The sequence below is a fragment of the Talpa occidentalis genome, unplaced genomic scaffold, assembly GCF_014898055.3.
Source record: "Talpa occidentalis isolate TD23 unplaced genomic scaffold, MPIMG_talOcc4v2.1 talOcc4.9, whole genome shotgun sequence".
NCBI lineage: Eukaryota > Metazoa > Chordata > Mammalia > Eulipotyphla > Talpidae > Talpa > Talpa occidentalis.
Genome location: NW_023605305.1, coordinates 36,591,206 through 36,608,514, shown reverse-complemented (window position 1 = coordinate 36,608,514; position 17,309 = coordinate 36,591,206). Strand labels below are relative to the sequence as shown.

The following is a 17,309-nucleotide window of genomic DNA, read 5'->3' as shown; positions in this document are numbered from 1 at the left end:
AGTGGTTTGTTTTGGGGTGTTTTCACACGAGACCAAGAGAAACGCTGAGGGGACACATTTTTGCTGCTAAGGGACCTATGCGACTCTATCCACACTGATTCAAAGATTTGATTAAAATCATGTGTTTTATCCTTATTTACAGTATCAGAGTTGAGAAATATTGGGAGTGAAGTAGAAGCTACAGGTGAGTTGTCTTGTCTAGAAATGTTTGATTTAGTTGATTATCTTCCTGGAACTCTGATCTTAAAGAATATATTTAGGGCATTAAATTTAGCTGTTAACATCCTTGCAAAATGCAATTTTCAAAATTACCAGTTCTGATGATCACCCAAAAAGCGATCAGCATAAAGCTTGGTGGAACAGAGGAACATTTTTTGGCAATTGGACAGCCTTTAGTGGGAAAACTTCCATTTTCAGTAAAAAAAAAAAAAAAAAAGCATCCAAATAACTAAATAATCACCCCCAGAATTCTCTCTTTTTTTTTTTTGCCTTTTCAAATGTGGATTAAAAATTAGCTGATTTATAAATATGCTGAACCTTAAGTTTTGTCACGATGACGAATGATAGAAAGGACTTGCCTTTAACACCATCTAATGGGATTTTTAAAAAAGTTTTTAAATGTTGGTCTTTTTTATTTGAAAAGGTATGTAGTTGTTTCAGATTATTTGGAATAAAAAATACAAGAAGGATTCCTATAGCAGAGGTAGCTACTGTTAAATTTTTTTTTTCCTTCCAGTAAGTGAATTAGAACTACACTAACACGATTTAATTCTGAGGGTGCCATAGAGAATGGACACCAAGGTCCCATGCAGGTGGGTATGCAGAGAGAGAAAAAAAGAGAACTGGAGGGGGTGAAGGGGAATTTTTCAACTGGAGGTCCTTACCTCTTTCCCGCGGAGTCCTGTTCCCAACAGGTAAACTTGGCTTTCCTCTTGATAACGGATCTGGATGTTGTAAACTTTGTCTTTGTACAATACCATGAGGACATACGGATTTGTTATTGTTTTTTTAGAGCTGTCTCTGACCAGAAATGTGCCATCCTAAAAGGATAAATTCTTGTCATTATGGGAGCAGTAAGTCAATACTTCTGTTGCCTCTAAGAGAAGCAGAACCAGCCTCCTTGGGGATCTTGGAAACTTATCAGTTGACAAGTCAGCAGATACTCAGTTCCCCAAACAGCTACAGGTCCCACATGCCATGGATACATAGGCTGGCAGGAAAGAGGCAGCAGAGATTATATCAAAGAAATGCTTTTGGAAGTCTCTTGATGAAAAAGAAATCCCTTTGTCAAGAATAAAACAAATAAGGGGCCCTCCCTGGTAGCCTCAGGTTAAGTCTCAGCGTTATCACCTCTATGGCCTGAGTTCAATGCTAGGCCAGGGGGCTGACCCACATATGGCGCAGCAGACCTCTCCTGTCTCACCTGCTGCTCCCCTCAACAGTGCATTTCAGCAAATGCACCTGTTCTGCTCCCCACTCTGTCTCTGGTGAACCTTCTCATTCCCCATATCTCTGGCCTACACCCCAGATCTTTTATGCAAAAAAAGGAATAAAACAAATAATAGGAAGCTGAGTGGATAAGGGGACCAGACAAAATAAGGATTTCATTGGTAAACTGAAGTTATAGCTTCATACTGCTGGAAGCTAATTCCCTAACCCTTTCTTTCCATACCCCAAGTCAGAAAACTCCCAAGTATTTAATACATTCACCCACTTTCAAACTTCATGATCTTAGATGTTTCATTACCATATATACATCTGAATAAAACTGTATGTAAACTATGTTCTTATCACTCTTTTTTCTGACATTTACTAAAGAGTGTTGATATTTGGCCTGTATTTTAAAATCATTCCATCAATTATTTTCACATAATATGAAGACCGTGAAGATCTAATATTAAAATAGAATTAATTAGTATGAATACATTTTAATAACCCTCTCCTCTGTGTACTGAAGCAGAAGGTTTTAAATAATCTTTGATCTGCAATAGGGGCTTTCCTCTGTTCTTGTTATTCCAAGTTAATTGGGTAAATACCCATCAGAACACATCTGTTAAATAAATATATCCCTGTCTCTGTGATTCCCAGTTTTGGCTTCACTTTAGAATCACCTGAGGAATTTTGAAGACTTCTCCAGCACTCTAATTAAATGAGGTGAGACCCTGGAATCAGAAATTTCTATAGTTCCCCAAATGATTTAAATGTATGGCAAATATTAAGAATGAATGTTATAGACTCAAGATGTGAGACAAAGGATCTTTGCTTTACCCTCTCTGATGAATTTAAGGTTAAGGTTCAGCACTGAACCATGGGAAATCAGGTTAAGGCATTTCATGTGCAAGGACAGCCAGAAATTTCTAGGGGAAATTGCGAAGCGTTGCTGCTGTCTCTCTTGATATGGGTCCCTTGACATCAGTGTGGAAAGCAACTGTGTAATAAAAGGAAGATGGTACCAGAAGATTCTGGAAAACTGGGGAAAGAGTCTTTTGGCAGTGTCTGATTCCTCCAACAAGACAGACCCTTTTTGTTAATAAAATCTCTTAATATTCTGGCAGCCATATTAACTCTCTTAATTTTGATTTTCCCCACTGCCTTAGGTATCATTGCTATGGATGATGGTGGAGTGAAGCTGGCACTAAGGAGTCTGCTCTGCATAACAGCAAACAGCACCTAGCAGAATTCCTAGCCTGTACGTGGTACTCAATAAGTCAGTGCCTTTTTTTCTCCTACTATTAATATTTATAGCTACTTTAGCTTTAGCACAGTACCTGGTTTATCTTCCTAAGAGCAGCTTCTGCCTCTGGTCGGGTAATATAAGAAACGTACCACTCTTCATTTAATGGATTCTGAAGAGGTAAAATTTTAAAAACTGAATAAATTTTGCAGTTACATATATAAGTGAAAAGAAAATCCTCCAAAAAAATCATTTCCATAAATCACCATCTCAATTCCATGAAGTTTAAAACATCAATTTTCTTAATATGAATCCAGAATCATTCAGGTGAGGGGCTAAGTAGATAGTTTGTACAAATTTCTTTTTATCATGACACAATAGCCATGAGAAAACATTTCTCATATAAGGGCACTTCTGAAGACACAAATGTCATCAATTCTTTAGTTGAGAATAATAATACACTTCATGAAAACACTGGGTTAATGAGCAGTTAAATAACTTATTTGAGCTCATAAACTAGGAAACAGGTGAAAATACTATTATTTTTCTCACTGTTATATGCAAAACACAGTTTCCACTAGAAGAGTCTGAAAGAACACCAAGATTCTTCATCTGAATCCTCCCTTAATTTTTTCACTTAAAAAAATATTAAGGCCAATGGACGATTCAAGTACAAACAAATATGCAATGGTAGTTTCTGCTGATTCATGTGGTGGGGGGAAATAAAATCAAATACAAACATAAAGTTTATTACCTCTTCTTCCTCAGGAGATGGTGGCCGATGTTTGCCTGGAACTGGCAAGGAGAAGTTCCTGTTATCAACTCTAGGCTGCATTCTGCTGCTCGAGCCTTCAAAAGGACGGCATTTTGTAAGTTAATACTCTGTCATAAGTTAGTATTCTGTCATAACGCTTCTCCCCCCTTCGACCCCTTATCCCCAAACCCTCTTGTTGTCATTCCCAGTGGTTAACATTTCAAGAAACCCTAGCTTCAAAAACAATTTTCTCCATTCAAAACCACAAGGGCTGTTCAGGCATTATTCTGTACTCATGTCAGGGAAGTTCGGAGAACAGCAGCACAGATTTGCGTGATTTCTCAAATGTGCATGTTATATAAAATAATGTGGCTAGATCCACTTATGCAAAAGTCACAGTCATTTTAATATGACTGTTAAAAAGAATATTTAAGAGACAGATCTTTTCATAAAATTCTTCCTGATTCAGCACACTCAGAGTGGATTCTCGGCCACTGGTGTGGTGCCGATGATTAATAAAGATAAGTTCTAGTCTCCTCATTTTCACAAAAAGAAATGTGCATTACCCAAAACAAGGTGAAATTGCTTTGAGAATACAGTTAGTTTTCAGAAACAGAATTTTCTAGCTGCTGTTCTTTACGGAATTTTTCTAAAGAGGTAGCACTCTTCAAACTCACATAGAAGGCCCTACAGATTAAGCAGAGATTCAAGAAGTCTGTTGTGTACCTATAAATTACCCTGCTCTTACCTCTCACCTTCTCTAACCCTTTTTTTCTTGTTTTCAGTTCCCTGAAACTTTTGGAGAATGTGTAGCCTAATTTCAAGAAAGGTTTGATTGTTTGTGTTGATTTGTAATTGCCAAGGCTGTTTTCTATGTGCCAGAACAGCTGTTTATAAACTGACAATTTCTGTGAGCTGCATGTTCTCCTAATTATTCATGAGTCATTATTTTGTTCATTCGGCAATATTTATTCAGCCCCGCCCTGTCCAGGCCTTAAATAAGACACCTGTGCACACTTCCTTTAATCCTCACAGCAACACAACAGATGGCTGTTATCTTCACTTGGCATAGAAGGAAACAGAGGTTCAGAGTCTAAATAAATTGTGTGGTCTACCTGGCAGGGCCTCCACTTGATCCTGAAGTCCCAAATACTGCTCTATACAAAAAAAATTCCTGAGGGATTTTGAATCTTCCAGGACCCAGGAATCTGCACGTTAACAAGCACCCATGTGATCCTGTGCTAGGGTTGTTACTCATCTACAATATGGCACCAAGCATCTGCCCCACACCACTGAGTGATTAGCTACCTGGCAAGGGTTCAAGTCTCCTGAACTGTGACATCAGGAATATTTAAGATGGCCATCCCTGTTGTTTCTAAATAAGCAGACCAGGCTGGCCCTAAGCTGCTATCTTCTTTCTTAAGATTCCCAGTACCTGAAAAGGCCATCCCTGTTCCCACCCTTTGCAGTCTAATATGGCAAGCATTTGATAATGTTTGTTGAATGGATGAAATCTAACCATACAGGAAAGGGAGATAATCAGGGCTTGTATTGAATGACAATGCAGGCCATTACCATAGGTCATAGGTCATGATTCATGATGGCCATGCACATGCATTTCCTACCTAGATCCTCAAGGGAGGTCTTTGGACAATACATAACACATCCTTTGCCTTCCTGACACTGGAGCAGCCAGTGAAAAAGACTGAGGACCAGGTATCCTAGAAGTCTTAGGAGAAAAAGGATCAATTTTGATTAAAGTAGTATTCTCCAAAAGAATAAACCAGTGGTTTATATAAATAATCCCTATCATAACCCACAAAACCAGGCGTCTGTGGAATCTACTTTGGGAAATATTGCTATAAGTGAAGTTTGTGGAGCTCAGATGCCTACAGGGACTAGGCAAGAAAGATAATTTGAGTTTACAAAAAGCAGTGAAGACAAAAAGCAGTGCAGACGGGGCCGGGGGGTGGGGGTGCTGGGTGGGTGGAGATGGGTTTTGAAGTCTTGAGGTGCATATGGAAACTCTAACCCCAAAATTTTAGGAAAAAGTAGTAACTAAATGGGTTTCACTGGTGTCCGCAGTAAGGTCTCACCCACATGGGATGATGCAACTGATGCAGTAGATGTGCTCCTGAAAATGTGTTTCCTCTTTAGCTATAATTCATACTCACTAACGCAGTTTGCTTTTCCCTGTAACACACAGTGGTGTTGCTGCACGTGGACTGCAAAAAAGTGTTTTGTTTGTCCCTCACAGCTTTGAAAAATTTTTAAGCCAATCTTTATAAAACAGGGGATTTCACATTTTTTAGTGTTTTTTTTTTTTTTGGAAAATAAATCAGAATTCTGACAACATTAGGACGGGATCCTTTATTTACAGGAGTTGGATAAATTTCCACAATCAATAGACACTCTGTCATTCAACAAACTTTTTAAAAGTGCCTACCAAGTGTCAGTTACTCCCAAGGCTTTAAGGATAAAAGAAAGAAACACAATCTAGTGCTACCATGTAGGCCTTGGCTGCTGCTCAAAGTGGTCCATGAACCAGCATTATCAATAGCACATGGGAACTTGTTAGAAATGCAGAGTCTCAAGGCTCACTCCAGACCCACTGAGTTAGAATCTGCATTTTAATTCAAGTCTCAGGTGATCAGTATGCACATCTGAGAACTCTTTAAGCAGATATTTATACTGGACACCCAGAGGAGGTATTATTAAAAATGTAAGTCCTCACCATTGCTTAGAGAACCCGAATATCAGGGGTTGAGTTTTCTTGAGCTATTCTTCAAATATGCTCCTCGACTTGTAATTCTAGGGTAGATTCATTATAAGAAACTCAAAACTACAGAGAAAGACAAGCACTAGTCTGAGCACCAGATATATAAAAATGCGGGAGAAAAGTTCTGTGTAGGGAGATGAAGGCCAAAAGAGCTTCCTGAGGGGGATGTGTGTGTGTGTGTGCACGTGTGTGTGTGTGTGGTGTTTTACGTGGCATCCTATCATTTTAACAGCCCTTGGTGCACAGATGAAACTGAATTCATGCTGAATGAGGAAGTCAGATGCTTTTAGGAAAAAACAAAACCTTTGCCAAAAGGATCTGGTTGGTAACCCAGTCACGAAGACGTGTGCCTGGTGGAGGTCACAGAGCCCCAAGTACAAACCTTGAGGGAAGTATGGTGGCAGGGAGGCACTCTGTAGAAAACCACTGTTACTGTGGAGACAGAAAAAGAAGGGGTTTAAGTTGGTTGGGGGTGAAGGAACCCAATGGGGAGGCTGGGCTAGGGAAACTGAACTACAGAGGCTGCTTCATTTGTTAATAGGCTACATCCAAGACCTCCCAAGGATGCCTGGAGTCATGGATAGTACTGAACCCCAAATAAACAATTTATTTTCCATTACATACATACCTATGATAAATTTTAATTTATGATTAGTTAGTAAGAGAGTAATAACAATAATTAATAGTCAAATAGAAATTTAAGAACAATTTGTTGTCTAAAAGTTATATGTATGTGGTCTCCCTTAAACTAGCTTATTATACATCATTTTTTGAACTGTGGATTGACACCACAGATGGATGGATAAGTGGGGATACTGCACTTTCCCCCCAGTCCCCACACCCAAAACCACAGGAGCTGAGAAGAGAAGGAACTAACATATTTCACTGTGGTTCCAAGTGGAACATCCCAAAGTCTAATGAGCTTCACACATACAAACCCAAATGCGAAACAACGAAAAACAGTGTTACAGGCATTTAAAAGTTATTTTAGGGCCTCCCTGGTGGTGCAAGCAATTGAGCACCACACTGAGAAGCTGTCAGCAGCCTCGGCAGCACGGGTTCGATCCCCACTGGTCGGCGAGAATCCCACATGGCGCGGCAGACCTCTCCTGTCTCACCCGCTGCTCCCCTCAGCAGTGTATTTCGTCAGTCTGCCTGTTCTGTTCCCCGCTCTGGCTCTGGTGAATGCCCTCACCCTCCTGCGCATCTGGCCTGTAGCCCGGTTCTTGTATAAATAAATAAATATTTTTTAAAAACTTATTTTAAAAATGTCACTGTAGTTTGAGGCCTTTGCCTTTGGAGCAAGGCAGAAGCCTTCTGGGGAGAGCACTTCTCTTTCAGCTGGGAAAATATATTAATGGCAAGGTTGTTTGCAACCAGTGAAGTCCCAGGATCTAAAGGGCTATAGAGTAGGGTGGCTTGAGAAACAGAGGGCTGGCTTGATGGCACTGTGTGATAGTAACAGCTTTCCCAGAGCTGGGGTGGAGGGAGGGCCTGGGGCCTGGAATGCTGCTCTGCCCCCCACTCACCTACACCTTCTGTAAAAGTCTGCCCTGTGCAGCCCTCTCTGTGAGTGATATTTTGCAAGAATGAAGAGACCAGAAGTGGGATGAAGCAGCATGAGAAAATGGCAGACATAGTAGAAGAAAAAAAAAAAAAATCAGCTGGAAATTAGAAGCAGCAGCAGAAAATAAGAGCAAGAGGCACCCAGGGGAAATGAAAACTTTTGAGAATCCTCCTAGATGTTTGGCAGGAGCAGTAAGGTCTTGCTGGTGGTTTGAGTTTTCTCCCATGTTTATGGTGGGGACTGGGACTCTCCCTCTGAATATTAAAGGAGAAGGTGACCCCAAAGTCTGGAGGTCTTAGGGACACCAGGAGGAGGCCTGTGGACTTGCTGAGGGAGAAATGATCTTGTCTTTCTCCTGTTGGTGCCTTGCCTTCACTTGTGGGGCCTGAAAACCAGGTGGCTTCTAAGAAAGCAGACCTGCTGGGACAGAGCCCATGCAAGGAAAGTGTTTTTTTTTTTTTCCTTCATAGGTTTTATTTATTTATTTATTTTTAATTAATTTTTAAATTTTTTTTAAGATTTATTTATTCATGCATATAAGAACTGGGGCACAGGCCAGATGTGCAGGAGGATGAGAGGATTCACCAGAGACAGAGCAGGGAGCAGAACAGGCAGACTGACTGAACTACACTGCTGAGGGGAGCAGCAGGTGAGACAGGAAAGGTCTGCTGCATCATGTGGGTATCTTCCCAGCCAGCGGGGATCAAACCCACACTGCAGAGGCTGTGGACAGCTTACAGCACTGCGCTCAACCGCCTGCACCACCAGGGGAGCCCCAAGGAAATTTTTAGACTCCACCAATTGCCACCTACATTTTCTTAGTCTATGCATCCAAGATACGGGATGAACTCCTAAGTACAGGCATACCTCAGAGATGCTGTGCGTTCAGTCCAGGCCACCACGATAAAATAATATCACAATAAAACACATCACATGGTGTTGGATTTTTTGTTTTTTGGTTTTTTGGTTTTCTAGTGCATAAAAAAGCTATATTTACACTACTCTGTACTCTATTAGATATGCGAACGCATGTTGTCCCTCCCACTACAATGTACCTTAACAATGTGAAAAATACTTTATTTCTAAAACCTGCTAACCATTAGCTGAGCCTTTAGCAAATCATAATCTTTTCTGCTGGTGGACAGTCTCATAAAAAAACATATCTGTGAAGCACAATAAAGCAAAGAGCAATGGAATAAGGTGCACCTCTAAATTAATTGGGTTTCTTGAGTTTTAACTCACAAAGTGAAAACATTCCCCAATTCCTGCTAAAGGGTCCACTCTTTCTGGGGTGGTCATGGGGCAGTCATATTCTGAACCCCTCTCACACTAAACACAGACTCAGAAACAAGCAATGAGTTAACAAGCATTATGATCAGCTTGATTTGGTTTCTTAAGATCCAAAATGTTCTGGCCCTACTACCACTGATTCATTTCTCTTTTCTTCAACCCTCCCGGCACCAGCACAGCACAAGCAGAACCAGATGTTGTGTTAAGTTAGAATATGAAGACACTGCCACAAACCTGTCTGAGAACCCTCCAGGGACGTGAGGTGCCGGGAGGGAGTACTTGGAAGTTTGTTTGGTAGGTCTTGAAGAGAAAGTGTTGGAGCTCACCGAGGGCAGGGCTGGTGGGGGCAAAGGTCTTTGATGCACTGCAGGGAGGAGGGAGAAAAAATAAAGTAGATTGTCAGGATCCAATCATCACTAGAGACATTCTAAAACTGCTCTCCAGTTAAAACAGCTGGTCTAAAGATTTTTTTTTAAAGTCCAAGAACAAATGGAATTTGGAAGTGAGAGGATAGAACTCTGCTACTTTAGGATGCATTAAAAAATACTGCCATTTTATGTCATTCTCTCTATATAATACCCTTTTTTTTTTCATTTTTGAAATGCTAACTTGGCAGAAAATTGGAAACCATATGACTTTCAGAAATGATTCACAAGTTTCATTTTGTTTTGTGAAACCACATTTATGCTGTTTTATTCATCTGCAGCTAGTGATTCTTTGTCCACAGTGTTAGAGGGCATAAATATTAGAAATTTTCCTATGAAACTACACATCCAATTTTAATTTCACTGTTCTATTAAGTAATTGCACTGTCGGGCCTCCCTGGTGGCGCAGGCGGTTGAGCGCAGTGTTGTGAGGCTGTCCGCAGACTCTGCAGGCCTGGTTCAATCCCGGCTGGCCAGGAAGATACCCATATGGTGCAGCAGACCTCCCCTGCTTCGTCCGCTGCTCCCCTCAGCAGTGTATTTCAATCAGTCTGCCTGTTCTGTTCCCCGCTCTGTCTCTGGTGAATCTTCTCACCCTCCCGCACATCTGGCCTGTACCCCGGTTCTTGTATGAATAAATAAATCTTAAAAAAAAAAAAAAATTGAAAAGAAAATTTAAAAAAAGACTTAAAAAAAAGTAATTTGCACTGCCATGCATGAACTTAACACTTCTCTTGATAACCCAGTCAACTACTTCCATTTTATTAAAGTTATGCAGTTATACAAACTGATATATTTCTAGGGCCTCCCCGGTGGCGCAGCGGTTGAGCGCTGGGTTGCGAAGCTGCCCGCGGCCTCTGCGGCGCCGGTTCGATCCCCGGCTGCTCCCCGGCCACCAGAGGAGGGTCCCACATGGCGTGCAGACCTCTCCTGCCGCCCGCTGCTCCTCTCAGCAGTGTACTTCGGTCCTTCTGCCTGCTCTGCTCCCCGCTCTGGCTCTGGTGAATTCTCTCACCCTCCCGCGCTTCTGACTGTACCCAGTGCATGTATAAACAAAACAAACAAACAAACCAGCAAACAAATAAATAAAGCATGCCTCTATAAAAAAAAAAAAAAAAAAAAAAACTGATATATTTCTACTTAATTTAACAATTATAATCAGTTCTATGGGGTTTCTAAATAATTGCGCTTGTGAGAACAAAAAATATGAAGTAATGAGTTATAAATCATAAGGAAGATTTTCTGAACTTACCATCATCTTCATCCTGGTTGGAGAAAGGGGAAAAAAAATGACATTAATTTATCATCAAAACATGGTTCTTAAGAGAACAGCATTTCTCAAACATAGAAATGTCTGTCATTAGCATAATAAATATATTTTGGAAAATATTGTGGACAATTATTGTGCTAATTGGTTTATGATTTCTTGATTTACATTATCATCTAAGGACCAACCAACCAATCTGAGACTCTCCTTGTATACTTGGCATAGAATAGTTTCTGTGATGCCTAAAAGATACAAAAACAATAATATCTACTAAGCACCCCAAAAATTTCTACGTGATATTTCATCCCATTCCCCTGACAACCCTTCAAGGGTTTAATAATCTCATTTTGCAAACAGGAACACAGTGTCCAGGATGGGTCCCTAACTAGCCAGGGGCCTCAAAATGGATTCGATCCCAATCTGCTTGATCCAAAGCTTGGCTTTCTTTAGGAACCCTGTTTTGCAAAGGCCACTCCTCTTAAAAACAATTTGTTATAATTACTTATAATGTGGTTTATAAGGTGTGTCTATCTCACTCAGCATATTTATCTTCAGGGCAATCTTATGAAACAGGCAAGGAAGGGGCTATTTGCTCTACCCGTCAGATAAAAGATAATGTTTGGTGAGCCAGAAACAATTTTACCATTGGGGAGTAGACCTAAATTGCCTACTTGGATTTATCTTGTTAGGCCAACTCCGTGGTGATGAAATGCTACCTCATCTAAGTGTTGCTGTACGGATTAAGTTGTGCCTCCTATGGGTTCTGTTAGCTGTTATTTGTCCTGCCACTGAGACAAGACAAGAAGGACCACAGCCAGAAGCATTCACCCTAGCTGGGCAACAGAACTCCTCACAATGAAACTACTCGTCAACACCGCTGCATGTCTCCTCTCATTCAAGAACATAAGACTCCCAGATTCTCAGAAGAACAAGTGTCAACCCTTTCAGACACTAAAAAATTCAGAAATGTGATATCACCCTGGCTTTCAACCTCACCCCCTCCGTCCTTATGGCCTTGCAACTGAGCTGCCGTCCTTGCTGTTCCTGCTGGTCCCATGCATATCACCCCCTACCTGCCTTGCTCAGGATACCGAGACTGGGAGGCACCTGGGCTTTCTCTTAGTTCAGGTGATTGGACTCTGTGTCCTCCCCAGCATTCAATGACGATCACCAGTCACACCTCTCCGAAGACACCCTGGCTCCTCAGCCTCCCTGAACCACTTTCTTCCCTTGACCTCCACACCCATTCCTGGGGGTATTCTGTCAGCGCGTTGGAGATGGGTTTGCCAGTCTCCATCATACCTCAGCACTTCATCTGAGCAAGCCTACCATCAACACAGAGCTAAAGAAAATGCAGGCACTTGTGGCTGAGCCCTTGAAGAGATGTAGGGTTTGACAGTTTTCAGAGGATTTAGAGTGAGAGGAAATCAGACAGACCTGGATTGGCTCCTGGCTACATACTAGCTGTGCAATTTGCAAGGAGTATCCTCACCCTTCCCAGCTTAGTTTCCTCTTAGAAAAAGAAGATGATTCTTCACAGGGCCATTAAATGCAAAGCATGTTAAAACTAGGGGTGATCAACAGTCCTGGTCTTGTTCGCCTGAAAATGACTCGTTCCTAAGTCATGCAGCTCTCAGGGTTCAAACTGGGAAAGTCCCCAGCGAACAGCTGGTCAGCCAAAAGTAGTTAGCGTGGCAATATGCTCGCAGTAGACATTCAGTAAATGCTATTTCCCTTTTTTTCAGGTCATGGAGATATAAAAAAGGATATTGTTTTGAGGTTTAGACTCAAGGACATCCCTCACTTCACATGCAATCCACCCGTGCCCTTCCCCTCGCTAATGTCCACTTAATAAAGGGGCTGCACTTGAACCAATCACCCTGGGAGCTCCCAAGAGGATACAGGCTAAACAATGTGGCACAGAGGGCAGGAGGGAAAGATGGAGACCCCAACAAGCACCAGGAGTCAACAGCCTCCTGTGTTTACCCTTGCTCTGCACCGAACTGCAATGGAAGGGGAGACGGATGTAGCCCTGACCTACACAGATGTAGCCCTGACCTCCACAGAGCCAATACTGGCTCTCCCTCTGCTAAGCATTTACGAGGTGACATTTTGTACTTACATTCTCTCTTCTGTCTGGTCCCCATCCGGGCCTGAAATGAATTAGAGCAAAGAACTGAGCATGAAGAGTTCCAAAGAGCCTGCTCAGAATGTAGTGTCACTTAATTTAATAAGGAGAAATGAAACCCACCAAGGCATGGGAACAGGAAAACCAAAAACTCCAGCAGAAACAGGGAGAGGGAGAAGGAAGGTTTGGTGACTCGGTGTTCTGTTATTGTTGGGAGCTGAGCTAGACAAACCCCAATTTTGTTTAGCTACTGCAGCAAATAATGACACACACACATCTACATCCAAAAAGGCTAAGTCAGCAAACTAACTCTTTTGTAGCTATTAAATTTCACTGAGTAGATGTTTCTCCAAGCAAATGAAACCATTTTAGATAATATTCTCCTTTGCTGATGTTTTAAAACAATCATCTTGGGCTCTCACCCCTGGTGTGAAGTGAAGACAGTTGGAAAATGCTGCTGCTCTAAGACTTTTCCCAGGTGAACTGAACAAGTTAAATAGATTTAGAGACAGCTGCCTTGAAGCTGTTGCAGCAGCTGCACCCCAGGGCCCACATCATGTTCCCCTTAGTGAGAGAGAGGCCAGAGGAGGACACTGTTCAACATCTCCCATCTGTCAGATGTTTCACGACTCATCATCTCACCTCATGTTTATTTAAAATGTTGCTACTCAGGCTGCCTTGGTGGTGCAAGGGGTTAAGACACAACCTATGAAGCTGTCCCCAGCCACTGCAGCATGAGTTTGATCCCAGGCCAGGGAGCTACCCACATGGTGCAGCAGACCTCGCCTGTTTACCCACTGCTCCCCTCAGCAATGTAGTTCAGTCAATCCACCTGTTCTGCTCCTCACTCTGTCTCTGGTCAATCCTCTCACCCCCCGCACCTCTGACCTATACCCCAGTTTTTGTATGTATAAATAAATAAATCTTTTAAAAAATTAAAATAAAATTTTGCTACTCATTATGATATATTTTTCATCCATCTTGATTTTCTAAACTATCCCATGAAAATGTGAACGGGATGACTGAGTGTATTGTGGGCATACCCTAGCCCTGGCTCTGATTGAATCCCTTCACTAGACAAGCAAGGGTCTTTTGAATCCTAATTACAAAAATGAACTAAACAGAAGCCTTGACGCTGTCCTTAGTAAATAGTGCAGTTGAGTCCGATCCCAGATACATTTGTGCTATTTGGTATATAGGGCCCAAAAGACTCTATGTAAAACCAGAAATACTGGAACAGACCGCAGGATTCGGCCATTACAAATTACGGCTGAGCAGGAAAGAGGGCACAGTGACCCAATTATTTTCTCTCTGCTACCTCTGTCAAGAAAATGGTAGGTACGTTTCCTACTATGCTGACAGTAGGAACGTGACCACGAATCTGTCTCTGGAAGATAAGTTTTCTACAAATGGCAGTCATGCCCCATGAAGCAGCGCTCTGCTCATTTCTTTGCTAGAACGGCATTTTCTTAAAAGGGACCCAGGCGCTTTACATCCAATCTGGGAAGCCTGAATGATCCTTATGCCATGGTAGCCCAAGGAGCCCACTCCCACTCAAAGCACCCATGACTTCCGGTTCTGAGCAGAGCACATACTAGGTAAGCTCTGGAATCACCTGCGCTGAATGACAAGGTCAAGCAACAGAAGACAATTACCTTGGCATAGGTTGCTTCTTCCCTATTCCTGGGAGAGTGCTTCTTTCATGTCTTTCTGTGGTTGGTGGCAAAGGAGGCTTCTGTATCTTGGGTAAGTGCTCCCCAAGAGGCCTGCAGAGTGGAGAGGAGGGATGTGAGGAACAGATGCAGCTCACTGGGCTGAGCTCTGCTGCATATACCACATGCCCACCCACAGATGCCACGGGGTGCTTACCTTCCCGCAGGGGTGGAGGGCTGCAAGACAGTAGGAAAAATGTGTGAGTGTCTTTAGCACTTTCCAAAGAACAAAGACACCATACAAGACAAAACAAAAATGAAAACAAACAAAACAGGGAAACAGCTTACCTTGTCAGAAAACGGAGGTCTCTTTACTGTAAATGACAAAGAGAAGATGGGCCTTGAATTCATGATTTTATCAGTCAAGCAAGATATATCAAACATAATTTGATGAAACACTGAGCCCCTAAGGGGACTGAGTGGGTTGAAGCATTGAACTCTTGTAGAGGGCACAGTGGGGCATATACACATATGGAGGTACTGTAAACCAATGGTAAGTCAATAAAACTTTATTTGAAAAAATGGAATCAAAGACTTTAAACCTGGAAGAGTTGCTTACACAGCACTTAATTTTACGGGCTCAGAGAAATTACTGGCCCAAGGTCACACAGCATTTTGTACGTACAAATCGTACTATGGGTCCCGTCCTGCTGTTCAACATGTTATTTTGTGAAACCAGTGTTAAAAGGATTACTGTCTTCTTAGAATTTTATGCCACTTTCATTGTGAAGAGGTTCTTTGAACAGTCTATTTCCGTATCTGAAATAAACTTACCTGGCATGGAAGGGTTAATTTCCCTCTAACCCTGTGGTACACATAACATTATATATAGCATTACACTTAATGTAATTTTTTTTTTGGAAAAAAAATTAACTTTGGGGAGAGAGTTTCCGGAGATTCTTCTGGTAGACTGCAAATCATTCTGTTTATTTATTTCTTTTATTTTTCTCTTGGAACAGAGGATATTTAGGCTCCCTGAAAAATTGCTAGGTATACCTGAGAACATTGTATTGCATAGTTATTCAAAGCAATTGATACTTTATTCTGTCCTATGTCCCTTAGAGTAGACATGCCCTATGTCATCAGTGGTAATATAAGTATTACTCAACTGGATTCAACCAGGTCTAGAAGCAAATCCTGACCTTACGAAAGTTACTTGAAGTCTTTGAATCTCAATTTTCTTACCTGTAAAGTGGGAGTTATAGGTTAAAACTGCATAGGTTTGCTATCAGGTGACATCTATATACAAGCAAGGCAAGCACAACCACAGCCATGACAATCATGGGAGAGACCCTTTCTTCCCACGCCCAGGCACAGTTAACATCCTACAGTAAATGGTGCTTCCATCTGCCTGGAGTTGCACTTTCACAACATAATTTATTTTCCAAGGATTGAGTAGATGTGAGGCCCAGGTTAGTTCCTAAGAATCTTGTTTCACTCTGAAGACCTAACTGCACTAGTGAGAGGGAGTTTTGGTGGCATAAGAAATGTTTATTATTTCTAGTACTTTGACTTGGGGTGGAAAGCCTATTTTAGATTCACATCATTAGGGCTGAATTGATTTTCATTTAAAACAACTTGCTGATGTATGCATCTTCTCTGGGGATGTTGGGAGTTTCCTGTTGGGTCTGAGCACTTAAAAGGCAAATTCTCCCAAAATATCATAGACAAGGGAGAAATTCAAAGGTAGAGGTAGGTGTCTTTTAAATGGGAAAAAATTAAAATAAAGACACTTTCAAAGAGGCGATTTTGAAGGATCTGTTATCAGTATTGAACTTTGCAGATGCTTTGGTTCATGGTAGTAAACGACCAGGTATGGAGTCAAATCTCTCTGTTTTCGTTTTCCCGGAATTTGTATAGTTCTCTGTGTCAACCTTTCTAACTCAAATAGCCAACACAGCTTTTCATGAGTCAGCAGCACTGGAATGCAATTTCAGGAAATAGCAGCAGCCTCAACCCCAAGAACTGAAAGTCATTTTGCCAATAGACAAGGAGACAGAAGCCAAGAAAGGCTAAGTGCCCTGCTCAGGCCTGGGGTGAGGCTGACCTTCCAGGCTCCTTATCCCACAAGGCTCAGGGCTCCTTCCCTAGAATTCCCTAGACCCCATCAGGGGAAATCTAGCATCTCCAACCACAGCATGAAATGAGTGAGAAGAGCACCACTCATTTTGAAGTCAGAAAGACATGGGTTCAAATCCTGTAGCTAACTATGCAAATTTGGGGAAATTATCCAACCTTTCTGAGCTTCAGTTTCATTATCTGCAAAGTGAGGATAATAGCATTTCCCCTTTGTAGCATTGGTGTGAGGTTGAGGGACGATGTAGGTAAATTATCTGTGGTAGGTAAGGCACTTGCCCCATAGTAGATACTCAATAAATGGCCGCTGAAGTTTAGAATTGACTTGAAAACAGCTTTATGTAGAGGTTGCTGCACCCTAAGACTCTGGATTACACTGGGTTGGGGGGAGAAGGCTGTTGTATACTCACAGTTTGACCAACTGCACACATAGACCCAAAAGACAACCCTGACATTTGAATAGCATCTTGGAGCTTTATAAAAGCATTTTCTACTCAGAGAACTACGTTACACTTGAAGAGACAGCTCTGAAAAAGAAACATCCTGTGCTCAATGAGCTTCTAAGTAGCAGCCAATGTCTCAAACAAAAGCTCTTCCAGAACTCTGGACTCTTAGCCCTCTCCTGCTCTATACCATG

General features: G+C 41.7%; 1 protein-coding gene and 1 long non-coding RNA gene across 4 annotated transcripts in view; one reads left to right on the top strand and one right to left on the bottom strand.

Moving 5' to 3' along the window:
* The window catches only part of LCP2 (lymphocyte cytosolic protein 2), a 94,573-nt gene that overhangs the window by 1,496 nt on the left and 75,768 nt on the right, over positions 1–17,309 (bottom strand). For all 3 annotated transcript variants that reach the window (XM_037498963.2, XM_054691030.1, XM_054691031.1), the window contains 10 exons: positions 14,885–14,910; positions 14,754–14,773; positions 14,540–14,650; positions 12,879–12,909; positions 10,742–10,754; positions 9,299–9,428; positions 6,590–6,639; positions 3,429–3,523; positions 2,769–2,846; positions 885–1,040 (listed from right to left, as the gene is read on the bottom strand). In XM_037498963.2, the coding sequence (XP_037354860.1) occupies positions 885–1,040; positions 2,769–2,846; positions 3,429–3,523; positions 6,590–6,639; positions 9,299–9,428; positions 10,742–10,754; positions 12,879–12,909; positions 14,540–14,650; positions 14,754–14,773; positions 14,885–14,910 (710 nt within the window). The remainder of the gene's footprint in view (positions 1–884; positions 1,041–2,768; positions 2,847–3,428; positions 3,524–6,589; positions 6,640–9,298; positions 9,429–10,741; positions 10,755–12,878; positions 12,910–14,539; positions 14,651–14,753; positions 14,774–14,884; positions 14,911–17,309) is intronic.
* On the top strand, positions 733–4,466 carry LOC119235547 (uncharacterized). Its single transcript, XR_005122854.1, has 5 exons — positions 733–812; positions 2,089–2,154; positions 2,598–2,689; positions 3,443–3,543; positions 4,214–4,466. It is a non-coding gene; the product is annotated as an uncharacterized LOC119235547 (long non-coding RNA).